The sequence below is a fragment of the Sinohyriopsis cumingii genome, chromosome 5, assembly GCF_028554795.1.
Source record: "Sinohyriopsis cumingii isolate HCF-2022 chromosome 5, ASM2855479v2, whole genome shotgun sequence".
Lineage (NCBI taxonomy): Eukaryota > Metazoa > Mollusca > Bivalvia > Unionida > Unionidae > Sinohyriopsis > Sinohyriopsis cumingii.
The window spans coordinates 84,927,225-84,942,541 of NC_142965.1; the positions used below are offsets into that span (position 1 = coordinate 84,927,225).

The 15,317-nt window shown below is 34.7% G+C and overlaps 1 protein-coding gene across 4 annotated transcripts in view; it reads left to right on the forward strand.

The window, feature by feature from the left end:
• Nucleotides 1–15,317, forward strand: part of LOC149799653 (zinc finger MYM-type protein 1-like) — a 22,785-nt gene continuing 7,468 nt past the window's right edge. For 3 of the 4 annotated variants that reach the window (XR_016421196.1, XM_089959012.1, XM_089959013.1), the window contains exons 1-4: nucleotides 1–131; nucleotides 3,877–10,575; nucleotides 12,071–12,173; nucleotides 14,011–14,115. Coding sequence is in view for 3 of the 4 variants with exons in the window: in XM_089959012.1 (XP_089815138.1) it covers nucleotides 10,531–10,575; nucleotides 12,071–12,173; nucleotides 14,011–14,115 (253 nt within the window). In the remaining variant the exon portion in view is untranslated. Of the gene's footprint in view, nucleotides 132–3,876; nucleotides 10,576–12,070; nucleotides 12,174–14,010; nucleotides 14,116–15,317 lie in introns of those variants that run through there. The other variant, XM_089959011.1, reaches the window with a different exon arrangement.

Consider the following 15,317-nt stretch of genomic DNA (forward strand, 5'->3'; position numbering starts at 1 on the left):
CTTATAGATGTCATGTACTCCACTCAAAGGCATTCCATCATCCTGGACGAAAATCTGGCTCATTTTTCGGTTGGGGTGGTGTTTTACAGCAAAGCATCACACGTGGCTTATTTGGTGCTGAGGCAATTGAGGTAAGGCGACATACCCAAAGACACACCAATGTAGTCCACCTAGGCTGAACTGATGTAAAGATTCGAGCCTGCATCCTAAATAAATGTGTATATATATATATATATATATATATATATATATATATATATATAAAGTGACAGACAGAGACAGACAGACAGAGACAGAGAGAATTATAAATATTATAAATATACACCAGACAAAATGGAAATTGTTATCCCTGGATTCTATATGAGACTGCTTGATAATAGAAGGCAGAATATATATTTAATACAAATAATAATATCATACAGGTTAGAGAATTTGTAATTCGTACTCTATGGAGATTCGAACCCAGGTCCACAGATACACAGCATTCATCGCCTTGCCTGCACACACCAGTGCTGACGTGGGTTGGAATCTCTGTAGAGTAAGAATTAAAAACTATCTAACCTGTATGATATACTATTTTGCATATATATTTATTAAGTTTATTATATCATAAGTCTGAGCGTTGTCTTTATTTCCGAAGATGAAAGATGATATATGTTTTTAATTCCAAATTATGCGTGTGACAATGCTTACGTTTTATCCATCATTGGGTGAAATGGAGAAGAAAAAATCTTTGCTACTCGCCAATCCCAAAATATATGAGATATTGCCTTTCACGCAACATACAGCAATAACAGAGCTCGTTTTAAATAATTGTAATTCTTTTGAGAAATACATTCATAGACAAAATTATATCTAGCATTTTAAACTACAACCATCTAAGATTTGGACGTCTTTTAGTTTTATATTGTAATAAGAAACAACACTGACAATCTTTTTTTGTGCTTCTAACTCACCAAGTTTAAAAATTAAGTCGAAGGAAAATCGTTGGCCCCTGTTAGTTTCTACTGAATAAAAAATGATTAATTCCGGAGATGATTAAACTTTTTATTACTATTGTCCTTCCAAATGATGTTAAAAACTTTTTATTCCACTGAACTAGCAGGTTTTTCATTTCTCGAACTTTAGATGAGTAAATAAAAGATGTAATTGTTTCCAAATTAGTTGAAAACTTAACATCTAAGGCATCAAACTTAGTATATCCCCAATTAAGTTTATATTCCGAACAATATTTCATATTACTATCAGGTAAACTTCCGATCGCAATCACCTCTTGTTTAAATATTTGTCTTAAAGCCGGAAAAATTGGAATGTTGATATAAAAGATGTAAAACAGACATTACAGATTTCTTTGAAGCATCAAGAGTAAGTGACATATCATCCGCATATTGAGAAAGACTGAATGTCACCTGTATTTATTCATTTACCTAATATCCTTATTTTTTTTCTTATCATGTGGGCTAAAATCTCTGCACACATGATACAAATTTATGGGGAAAGAGGGTTCCCCTGTCAAGAGAGCGCATCTTCATACAGCACCCACAACTCCTCCTCACCTCTGAAAAATAAATTAAAGATTAAATAACTCCATTTTTGTCAATAAAGCCACTTGGCATGATGACATAAATCATAGAATGCTTAAAGGCGTCAGTTAAACACCAGGAGCACTAATAACAATTCGTTTGAATCGATCTTTGAAGGAAAGCGAATTTCCAGATAAATGGAAACTTGCACACATTCTTCCCATTCCTAAATATGTGATTTACACGAGGTTGCTAATTAGAGACCAATCTCTGTACTTAGCTGTGTCACAGAAAATCTTCAAAGATGCATTTTTAAACAAGTGTAAACTTATTTACAGAAATATGCAAGTCACTAGAATAATTCAAAATTTCTTGCATTGTATTTTGTGATTTATCGAAAACTTTTTATCGGGTCTGGCACGTAGGCTTATTATTTAAATTCAACAAATTCGGTGTTTCAGATAATCTAATAAAATGGCTTGAAAAGGATCTAAATAATACAAAACACACGTTCCTTTTGCACGATACTTATTCACGAGAAAAGAGTATTAATGCTGGTGTGCTACAAGTATGCGTACTTGGGCCTTTATTGCTTCTATTAATGTGAACGATATTCCCGATGGTATGAGCTCTCTCACCCGTCTCTTTGCAGATGACTCATATCTCCATTATTCATCCACCTATTACGTTGATATAGAGTTTGTTATGAATAATGATCTAATAAAGCTGCATAAATGAGTAAAGCAATGTTTCTTAAAGTTTAATCTCCTCACACACACACACACACACACACACGCCAAAAACACACACACACACACACACCCATAAAAAAGTATTTTTCACGATCACGATTATTCCTGAATGTGTATTTGAAACTACTTGTTTTTGAAAATACTGACCTTTGGCAAATTGCATATTTTCTACCTGTAATTGACTTTTGTGATGACATATTCAGGTTCGTTTATTTTCTTGTTATTTCCGATCGAGCAGAATGGATCCATCTTTTAAAATGTACAAGTTCTAGGCATTGTGTACTCTTTGTGATTCATTCACTTAGTGTGAATCATAGGAATAGTCGCATGTCTGTTTTACTACGGACATTCATGATGGTGTCGATAATAATAATAATAATAACAGCAACAGCTTTAGAAAATAAAATGACATGCGTGTGCCTGTATCATCAACTACTAATAATGGTTACGTAATGTCAGATTCAACCTGTCTTTTGAGTCAATAGTATGTCCACACGAGCAGTCTTTCTTTTTTCCACTTGCAGCTGTACATTACTGAAACAATGGCATGCACATCGAAGTGCAAAGATTGCGAGCCAAGAAAAGCTCAAATTTTATACTAAAAATATGTTCTGCACATGACGCTAAATGCTCATAGTATGTGATAGTTAATGAGGCTGTATTCCATTTTTTTTAAATCTCGTGACCCTGTATGACAGAATATCTTGACCAATTATTTATTTACAACAAGAAAATCTAGCCACTAAAAAAAAAAGGACAAAAAAAAAAGCATAGCATTGGTCATTGACCTTACTTAATAGTTGAACCCGCCATATTTTACAAAGAAATTACGCTCAACTTTTGACCTCATTATATTATTTTAAAGATTGATCATTATTATTTTCATTACTACTTAAAAAATAAATACCCTATAGTCAGTACCGGATTTACCACTGTGCTTAGGTGTGCTTAAGCACAGGGCCCCGTTGGCCAGGGGGCCCCATCTTTCTGGCAAAAAATTAAATTTTACGATGAATTTTTCAAATGTTTTTCAAAAGTCAAAACGTCCAAATGTTTTTCCTAAAAGTTATAAAAGTGAAATTGGTCTGTAGTGTTTGGGTGCAGTACCACCTGTGGCGGCTTTTCTGAGTGGTCTGATTAACTCCGGCTGAACCTGGCGTGGTGTCTTTGTGATTTTGTATTGCTTCTTGTATATCAGATGTAGTGATTGGGTCTGTTAGTATTGTGTCTGTGTTGTGTGCTGAGGATAGTTGATTTATATGTTTGGTTATGTTATTATGTTGTTCTTTTGTGAAGTATAGCCGGAGTAGATAGTTGTTTACAGAAATCTGCTAGTAAGATGGCTTTTTTTGCTGCGAAGAATATGCGGTATGATTTATGAATCTATGATTGTTATGTTGTATAGGAGTGTTTGTGTGTGTCATTGTTTTTCATTGAGTAATGATATTAAAGTGGTGCCAAAATTTTCTGGTGTAGTTTTTGTAAGTTCGATCTAGTTTGTTGCATGTTTTTATCCAACCGTCTGTTTTAATTTTTGATATTATATTGTTAATTTCTTTTGTTAATTTATTACATATTGATTTTAAATTTGTATTATTCAGTTCCCAGAATCGAATCCAAACAACTGATATTACTGCTCCAGCTCTTTAATCCTAACAATGAGTAGACGATATGAAAGTGGTACAAGTAAAAGAAAACGCCAGAAAGAACAAAAATATATAGTCAAACATTTAAAGCCAATCACATCATTTGGCTTTGCATACCCGGGACAAACAAGATCAGCAGCAGATACAGAAGATTCAGATGCGTTACTTGGCACCCAGGAACATTTTTTAGTGACTCCAATTACCAGTGGCACCCAAAAACATATTTTAGTAACTCCAAGTACCAGTGGCACTCAAAAACCTTCGTCAGTAACTCCAAGTATCAGTGGCACCCAGGAACATTTGTCAGTAACTCCAAGTACAAGTAGATCCACAGACACGGAAGCTTCAGTTTCCACCACCAAATGTACAGAAGCAAGTGTTGGCTCTTCTACTGATTTCATTGTCAAGAATGATATAGGTTTATGGACCACATTGAGCAATGAAGAAATTTCATACTGGATTGAGAAAGGCTCTTTGTAATGTCAACACTGGGATAAACCTTTCACAACTTCGAAGCGAACCTACAAAAACCAAACTCGTTCATGCTCAAGAAGTTTATTCTTCTCCACTAAAATAAATGGAGAAACCTACCCTCGGGAATGGCTAGTATATTCTCCAACAGAAGGTAAAGTCTGCTGTTTTGTGTGGAAATGTTTCTCAAAATTCTCTAAGAATGTTTCTTCAAATACAGCTCTAGCTTCTTCAGGATTTGATAACTGGTCTCATCCTCAAATTATTAAGACCCATGAAAATTCAAAAAGTCATATGGACTCTATGTTGACCTACTTAACAAGAAAACGTGGTCAGACGCTTACAACAAAACTTGATGAGCAAGTCAAAGCAGAACAGGAATACTGGAGGCATGTACTTCAACGAGTGATGGCAGTGATTTGTCTGTTGGCAGAACGCAGATTGGTTTTTAGAGGAGATGATGAAACCTTTGGCTCACCAAACAACGGAAACTTTCTCGGTTTGCTGGAATTGATTGCCAAATTTGATCCCTTCTTAGTACCCACATAAACCAGTATGGAAATAAAGGATCTGGCCATCCACCATACCTATCCAAAACCATATGTGTAGAAGTTATCCAGCTAATGGCTAAAAAAGTTCTTGACGAAATAGTGAAAGAAGTCAAAGAAGCAGGGTATTTTAGTGTATCGGTCGATTCAACACCTGATGTTTCCAATGTTGATCAACTCACTGTAATTGTTAGATATATTTCTCCCCTTGATGGAATACCAGTTAAACGATTTTTGACATTTATTGAACTGAAGTATCACACAGGTAAAGGAATGGCTGAATTGATACTGAACTTCTTTGAAGAACTTGAAACTGATTTCAGTAAATGCAGGGGTCAGTCATATGACAATGCATCTAACATGGCTGGAAAGTATAATGGCATTCAACAGAAAATTCTGGAAAAGAATAAGTTTGCAAAATGTATTCCCTGTGCTGGACATTCTTTAAATCTGGTTGGAAGAGCTGCAGATGACTCTTGCCTGGATGCAGTGAATTTCTTTGGCGTGGTCAATGAACTTTATTGCTTTTTCGCAGCCTCTACAAGACGGTGGGCAGTGCTGAAAAACTTCTTGCCACCACAGTCAAATGTTTTGCAACATTTATCTGACACAAGATGGGAGGCCCATGCCAGAGCTACGACAGCCATCAGTGAAAGCTATGCTCACATTCTTGAAGCACTCAGTCACAGCCATGATGATGACACTGAAAAGGATGATACTAAACGACAAGTTCAAAATCTGTTGCAGAAAATGGAAGAATTTGAATTTGTGTTCATGCTTCATCTATGAACAGGTTTGCTTGAGCAGATTCACAAAGTAAGTAATGCCCTTCAAAGTACACATATTTCATTGACCACGTGTGCAAACCTATACAGATCACTTCTGCAATTTGTTTCCAACACGAGGGAAAACTTTGATGAGACTGAAGAGCAAGCAAAAACTACTCTACCTAATGTACAGTACAAAACTCTCCAAAGAAGGCGTAGAGTACGAAAACGACAACACAATGATGGCAGTGCAACTGAAGCCTTGAATGAAATTGAAATTCCTCCAAAAGATAAGTTTAGGATACATTCATTTATCCCTGTAAATGATGCTATTCACTCAAATTTAGAAAGAAGAGATATTGTGTATAGGAGTGTTACTGACAATTTCTCGTTTTTAAATGATCTGCAAGCAACGAGGGAACAAATTATCCAGGGTGTCGAGAGACTAGAACAAGAATATCCAAAGGATGTTACAGAGGGAACAAATTCTCCATGGTGTCAATAGACTTGAACAAGAATATCCAAAGGATGTTGATCTCAGTCTTGTTGATGAACTTGACTTTCCACTTGTATGTCAAACAGGATCATGCAGAAAAAGAAAGTTTCAGCCACCAAGACGTGTACCAGATAATAAAACAGGAGAAAATTCAGGCTGCTTTCCCAAATGTGGAAACAATTTTTAGATTGTTCCTTTGTTTGATGGTCACTAACTGTTCTGGAGAGAGATCATTTTCTAGGCTGAAAAGGATCAAAAGTGACTTTCGTTCAACAATGTCACAAGAGCGGCTGTCTGGTCTGAGTATTCTCTGTATAGAGAATGATAAACTGCGACTTATTGATTTTGGTGAAATCATTGATGAGTTTGCAGTCAGGAAAGCTCGAAGGAAGATGTTCTGACATTAAATAGCCTATTGTAAAAATGTAAACAGGCCTTAACAGGGTAATACAAAAACATGGCAATTTGATTATTTGACTGTTTTGTGTAAACAGTAAACTTCTTCATCAATCATCATTGTAAAATGATGATTGATCAGGTAACACGTACTATTTTAACTACTCCTAAACTTCCTGAGTATGTATGACTGACTACCTGTGTAGGCCTTCCGGGCCTACCTCTTTCAGGGCCCTGAGTATGTATGCCTGACTACCTGTGTAGGCCTTCCGGGCCTACCTCTTTCAGGGCCCAAGTAAGGGGCCTCATAACTTAACTAGCACAGGGCCTCATTTGTCCTAAATCCGGCACTGCGTATAGTCATAGGACGCATTCTGGTCTCTAGATTGTGATGTGCGTGCGCGTGTGTGTTTGTTTTGCACAGCAAAAAAACAGTGTGATAAACTGTACCGTTTCCCTACAGGTGATATAAATCTCTAACGAGCTCGATATGAAAGCTATAGTCTCGGCGTCAAGAGATAACGTGTATTTGTTTACAAGTTTGGATGGCATAAACGTGTGGTCAAGGCTAAATGAGATTACAAAACAGCAAAAGAGAATAAAATAATGTATTTGTCGATTTGTAACATCAAACAGGATGTCCCACAATGTTTAAAAATAATGAAAATGTACCAATTGCATTCAGTAATGAAAATATCGAAATAAGAATAGTAAATTCTAATATCAAGATTAATAAATTCTAGTATCAAGACTAATCATTCAGCAGGGTACGCAGAGCGAATAAATGAAGTATTTGATCCCACGCAGACAAAGGTGATGTGACAGTGATCGGTAAAGGCGAGTACTTTAGACAGCTCGACCATCAGGGTCCCCTTGATGTTAGTAATTACATGGTTATGTGTTGGGCTAAATTTACAGCATAATTAGATGATTTTGTAAACATTACGTTACCAATCTAAAATGATTCGGAAACAAACGGAGATAGAAATGATAGAAAACAAACTTGAATTAGAACAGCCTATTCGATTCGATATATGAATTATTTTTGTTAATCAGTCATCAAGATTCGATTTTCGTGGAGGTGGTATAAATGTTTAATGAATTTAAGGTAAACAAAAATCTCACTAACAAGAGATAAGTTTTGATGGAGTAAAAGCGTTTTTAAAGCTAGTCGTGTTGTAAATCAAGATACAATAGAGTATAAATGTTTTATTTGCAAGATTTCAAACATAACTGTACAGTAAAGGTTTAAAGGAATGGAAAAACGTTGCAAATTGCTGAAACAAAGCTTCCCCTCATATGTCCATGGATGTCTCAGTGGTTGTTAATAAGGCCCATAGACTATTTGTTATGTGCATTCAATGGGTGCGTATATATATACTGTTTTAAATAAATTGTGTTGGGGACTTTGAAGAGCAACCGATATAACAGTGGTTAAAGTACAATTACTAGGAGAAATTCTGATAAAACGGTGAAATAAACGATCTACTCATGCACTACAGAAGCGAGCTAGAAAATATTTGTTTGAGAAAAAGGTCCAAGTTAGTCGCATGGAAAGCGAGTGTCTGCCAGACATTCTTGGTATGAAATCATGTTATAAGTACAACAATGGAAGTAGTTAGATGCATCAATTAACTGGGTCACTTTTTTGTGCTTAAAATATTTTTCCGCACATACCCACCTACCGACCTACCCACACACGATAAAAACACGATCCAAATCACTGGCCACGATGACTCTAACTAAATTATTCTTTAACGAAAAACAATAGCTCACTCAGACTTTTTCAGCTATTTAGACTACTGCTTTTGCAGATCGAGATACGCATTCTCACAAATTTCGATAATTAATAATGTCCCAAATAAAAATAACATAAAAGTTATACCCAAAGCAAAATATCCAATGTCCAGAACATGCAATCTAGAAGATGATTTCCAACCGATAATATCCAGAAATTAATATTCAAACGATAGACAATATAATATTCAACAGATAGTATCCAGAAGATACTATGCAATAAATAATAGCCGGAATATCCGATAGATAGTACCAAGAACATACTATCTAGCATATAATACCGTGAAGTTTATACCTAGCATATAATTTCCAGACCATAATGTCAAACAGTTAATTTCAATACATTAACATATCATATTTTTTGTGGTTATGATAGGTTCAAATAAGCCCATGAAATTCTTGCGCTGTATTCTCTACAATGATTGTCTGCGATCTTGGGAAAATTTTCTTTATCCCGTCTTATGGAACTTTTTCTTTTTAACTAATACTATGGATATTTTGGCGGCCATTTCCGAATTGACTGTTCAAAGGGAATTAGGGAAAAAGGTGACATCTTTCTGAATATGGCGAATTTACCCCAGAGGGGCTCGTTACGTCATGTATTGCCTATCATGGGCTGTAAAATAACATTAAACCCCAAACAAGAACAGGAATAACACACACACACACACACACAAACAACAACAAATGAAACAAAATTATTGGTCAATTGATAGTGATCGTGAGTGGGTTGTGGGCGGTAATCCTGTAATATGGAATCCGCCCTGTATATAACAGTGGTTTAAATGTTAACTTCTAGAAGTAAATAAATCCACCTCTGGTCATGGAAGACATCTTCGTTAGCCAAGGTTCTGAAATGTTAACCCTATCTACACCTTGGCGGATCAAGCAACATCTATTGGATTTTAAGAGTTGCCTCCCTTATTATGTAACACCAACTAACCAATAGCGTGTAACAGCGGTGCATTGTACATCGGCCAAATATGGTGGAGGCAATTGACTTCAAACAGAATACTTTGTAAGTTTATCATCGAAAGTATGACTACGTACCAGAGACAAGTCATACAGGTTTATTTGAGTGAAAGATATTTGTACCGGCAGTGGAAAATCGCTTATTCACGAGTTCATTCAAGTTGTGTGCTCCCCTTATCTCGATCAAATCTGAACAAAATAATTCTGATAATTCTGATTGCATGCAGTGACTTGCTGCCGCAGCCATGAAATTCATGAACCCGAAGCACAGCTCCATACGCCACGTTGTAGACAGGGTAAAAATAACGGAGCTTTGGCTAGCGAAGACGAATAGGATATATGAAGTTGGACATAAACCGGTCTCCCAAACTGACAGGACGTTGGCTCAATCCACAACAGTACAACAATTTAATGTTTCTTATGTGATGCAATTCCGACTGTCTCCTTTGCCAAATGAACTAAATCAAATATCCGGTCACAAATACATTACAGTAAATATGGAAATTCTTCATCCAGTAATCATCTTTTCACATGAGTATCCAACAACGTCCAGCAGTAAAACTGAAATACCTTAGGTGTAAACATTGTTACATTGATCATCTAACTGAAATGAATCAAGCCGTATGACATCACACGAAACTTACATTGAACATTCTGTGTTGAAAAATGATGTCTGAGTGAAATGTTTTATTTATTCGAAAGGACAGTTGCTCTTTGAATTTTCATTTGTAAAATAAAATGTGCTTTTAAATGTTATTAGTTATAAAATTGCATAAAAAGTTTGACAAGCTCATTAGAGTTTATGATCAATTGCTGTTTTAAATCATGCCGATGTTAAATCACAGACACACACACACACGCGCGCACACACGTGGTTGCAACGTATAAAACTTTCTTTAATGTCTGCGCGTTTTATAAAATGGAAGACTGAACTTGTGAAAGACGCCAACTTTAAAATCTACGGCTATCGCTGGCAGGATAAGAGGTATATTATTAAACAAATCCCAATACAAGCACCGGACAAAGCACCGGATTCTCATTGGCTTGTTCGCAGGATGTTGTTGACTGGCAAAGCCGCTCATGTACTTTAAAGAAAGAAATTGTCAAATATTGAATTTTTTCGTTTAACCATATTCAGTTTAAGTGTTGCAGAAGTCAAACAATGGAAAACCAGGACGCTAGATTTTGGAGAGCTTTGGAGAAGAAGGTACAGTAGTATTTCTTCTTATCAATAATATTATATAATTGTTAGGATAAAACACTGTTTTAAACAGTTATAATTTTTAGTATAAGATGGTTAAAGAAAACAAGCTACAAGTTTATTTTTTGATCTGTACATAATGCCATATAAACGATTTAAATGACTAAACTGTTTTGTTTTCCTTCTTGCTTAACTTATTTCTTGTGTTTTTATGCTTGTCAAGGAGCATTAAAGGTATCTGACCAATGTACTGTTATTCCAGTTTTTTTTCCAGGTAGCTTGCCGAGGGACAGGGGCTCGAATCGTTGCTTAAAATTGATCTGTCATACATGTACTATATAATAACTACAAGGGAGGACACTTCTCTCTTTTCGCGCGCGACCCATTAATAAATAAACGCAGTTATTTCAAGCCACATTTCTCGTAGCGTAATACATTTGGTACCAATGTTTAGCTCAGGCATTCGACTATGTATCCCTATCAAAAGTTTGACTTCACATCGTACCTTTAATGAATGCCAAATCATTTTCCCGCCTTTGTAGTTATTATATAGTACATGTATGACAGGTCAATTTTAAACAACGATACGAGCCCCTGTGGCCCAAGGGACAAGTCACAAGTTCATAGGAAAATATTAATGGTCTCTTCACAGATCCCCACAGAACACTGCTGTGCCTTGTATAACACAGGTTTAGGCATAAGATGACATTGGTTGAATTTGTTTATATTAAATTGCCGTGTAACTGATGCATCATTTTCTTGGCAAATCCAAGTCTTAAAATCATTGACATAGCTAGGATATTTGTGCACCGATGCAAATCGTACTGATGGGCCCCTTCCTTATCTATAGCTTAAAATAATATTTCATGGTCCCCTGGATTTTTCATACTCATGTTTTATAGTATAGTAAAAGTCACACAGGTCATGTAGACATTCAACACTGATTATTTCAGAAATGGGTGTCATTTTATAGAATTTGATTACATACCTTTAAGTGGCAAGTGTTCACTTCATTTGGATTTTTGTACACCCACGTTTCTTTGGAAGGTTATAATTTAGACACCACTAGAAGTTCATGTAGCAAAATCAATGTTTTATTACATAGACATTTTTGGACGAAATGAAGCTGAAGGTGTGATCCAATATAGTCCTGATTGAATGTTGCATGCTAGTATGTCACAGTGAATGCTGCACATATTCAAATTCTTACTGCTCTATATTGTGATGATTCCACTCAAAGTCCTTTTTTCTTCATCCAATTTTTAGTACATGGCCACAATCGTAAAAAAAAACTCATAGAGATGAATCATTTTCATCAGGAATGTTTCTTGGTGACACTTAAGATGCAGATCATTCTAAAATCAGGATTGAAAAGACTGGTTAAAGAAAGGTAGTGTTAAATTTTTAAAGAACAATTTATATTTAATTTAAAATTATTTTTATTTTATATTTTTAAATAGCTGAAAGATGTATGCTAATAATGTGCCTTTTATTTTTGCAGGCTAAGATTTGGATGGAAAATTCAGATGATGAGCCAAGCTTTGTGATGTTGTATTTGCCAAAGCCAAACAAGACAAGGCCAGTACCACAAATTAAATTTTTTGGTAAGTGGTTATGTTAGGATTGTATTTAATCTCATATATTTAGAGGTCTTATATATGTCGGTCAGTTAAATCATCTTTTAGTTTATAAGAGTGTCATACCTGGCATATTTGTTATTCTTTATTATGAGCTTCCATCTTATTGAAGAGTCATAAAGTTTAGCATCTAAATGCTATAAAATTTCTAAGTAAATTTGAGTATCCCCATCCTACAAAAAAGGCATGCACACAAGTATGTATGTATTAAATTTAATATGTGGTTTAGAGTGAAAATACAAATAAGTTATATTTATTGTAAGTTTTAATGTTTATATTGTAGTTTCTACAGCTTACATATTTTGTACACTATGTAAATAGTAACAGCACTTCTAATTTTCATAGAGGGTAAGCCATTCCATCAAGACTATTCATCCTTAGAGTGATGATAACACACAGAAAGTGTACATGATATTCATTTTTTGTGTTGAGACATTGTACGAAAACAATCTAAGCATTATATTGTGTGAAAAGGAAAAAATTACACATGTTCGAGGAATACTTACTTTTTATATTATTTATGCTTACATAGGAACAATTTTGTTGGAAATAACACAAATTATATTAAACTGATTTTCTTTTTTACTTATCAAAGGTATATCTTGGGCGAAAAATACCATCATATATATCAAACAAATATCCTATAGCCTAGTGAATAGATGGACTTACAGGAACACATGGCTTACATCCCTATTTAAAGGGGTTGGAGAGGAAGCAATACGAGTTGCATGATTTCTCAGCCGCAACAATGGCTAATACGTATCAATCTCCTGAGCACAAAACTCCAAATCAAGATTAAAACTTTCAGATTGTATAAATTATTTATAGACGGATGCTTACATTAAAAATATCAATTACTGCTATGAACTTTTATGTCGGGCTATTGTGGAAATAATCATGAAAAATTAGAAAAGATATGCACATAGCTATGATTTAATTTGTATCTACAATGTAGTATTATGAATGTATATATATATATATATATATATATATATATATATATATACACACCATCATAATGTATATTAGTTTTCTTTGATGTACTCATGTAAATTCGAACCCCATATTTCTTCACAAGTTTGCTATGTTATTGTTGTTCTTGGGTAATTAGTATTTTCAAGATCTGTTTTTTCATTGCCCAAAAGGAAGGATAATTGCTTTGGTATATTTATCAATGATGTTTGTTTCTTTATTTCTCCCACATATTTAAAATTTTCAGCCCCTCAAGAGTATGTAAACTTTCCATTACTTGAAATAAAACTATGGTAAACATTTATGTAAGCAACCAAACTACACATACAATTCTACTAAAATACATTTTAAATCTAGTTCAAAGATTCATATTATTAAGCGTGAAGTCCCAATTGTCTGAACGTGATTAAGTTTGGTAGCAATAAATTATCATGTTTCATTCAACTTAAAATTGTAAAGTGACAGCAAATGAAACATTTTAGAATTTATTTCCTGTTGAAAGAAGATTTCAAAAGCATCAGAGGTTTTAAATCAATCAACGTTTTATGATTCAAGTAAAGAATGGTATTTTTCAGAGCGTTTATGTTACGTACTCGTAATGTTTCATTTTGATGGATGGCCTTTTCCTTTGTTTAAATCCATTGTTACAATGCTCTCCAGAAGTGACTGATGTTCGCTCATGCAAGAATGATAACTCTGCAGTTGCTCTTTCAGTGAGGTAAATAATGTTATCAAACTGGGCTATAAATTGCATTCATTTTTTTTTTTTATATTACCACCAGGTTTGAAGGTATTGGTTTATTAAAAACAATATCATATACACTATCTTCAGGTTCATCCAACATGAAGAAATTCGTAGAGGATGTAGTAGTGCGAACTAAGTTTGTTGAGGCTTGTGAAAAGCCCATTGAAGTTGAAGAACCTAAAAAGCTTAAAGGTAATGTGTCTTAAATAAATACCTTTCTAACTCTCGATTCTGTACTAGGCATACAAAATGTTATACTCATTAATGAAAAAGAAATACAATGACCCCCTTCCCCATATATGACTCCCACCATCACCAATGGCCACCTCCTTTACAAGGCCAGTTTTCTCAGCAGTTAAGATTTTTTGTACAAAAATTCCCTCTGCTGAAGCATGTGGTCATCATTTTAGGCTCAATTTCTCACTCACATGCAGCCAATTTTTATTTCAATGTGTCCAGAACCAATCTTAATTTGTTAATTAAGGTAATTAATCCTATTAGTTACTGATGTCTGTTTCCCAATTTCAGGTTATCAATAATTAAAGAATTGTTTTCCAAACTACATTATAACATGTACCAAAAATGGTTATTATTATATAATTATATCAAATTCTATTTTAAAAAAAGATCCATTTACAGGAGTTGGTTCAGCAATGTTGTGATAAAATAATTGTCTTTGCACAGCTATGAAAATTTTGCTTTGATGATTGTAGCTCGACATGATTAAATTATGTTACTGTACAGTTAGCAGTATAGGAATAAATCATCACAAAACTTGTACATTTCGTCATGTAAACAGAAAAGCAATAATTTAATAGAAAACGTTAAAGTTATTTGACTCTTCAACAATCGGGAGAGTTTGATAGTTTTTGTAGAAGAATTATGAACAATGTAAATGTTGGAAAGACTCCAATAAACATTAGTGTACCAGGTAAGATTATTAAGCAGTATCGAGTAATAGGGGGTAAATGGAAAGAGAATGATTCTAAATGCCAGCTGATGTTTGTACCAAGATTTACATGGAGTTTTTGAATGGTTTTTTCAATGTACATGCAAATAAATCTCCACCTGCTTATCATGCTTAAAACTTAAGTTATTAATGTATGTTTGGTTGAAATAAGTCTGTTCTTATGACAGGAAGAACCTTTTAATACTTAATATTCCTTTGAAACAAAGATATTAAATGCATTGAAGTTAGTTATAGCTATCTCACGTCTGTCTGCATGGGTTCTGAGTCTCAGGCTCTGCCAATGTGGGTATGTGAGAAAGCTTGCCAGTAGCTTCTCGTGGGCCGGTGGTTCTTTCCGGGTTTACCCGGGTTCTTCTTCCACCATTTATACTGGCCACCATGTATAGCCTACCAAGTGCTGAAAAATGGTTTTAAACCCTACGAC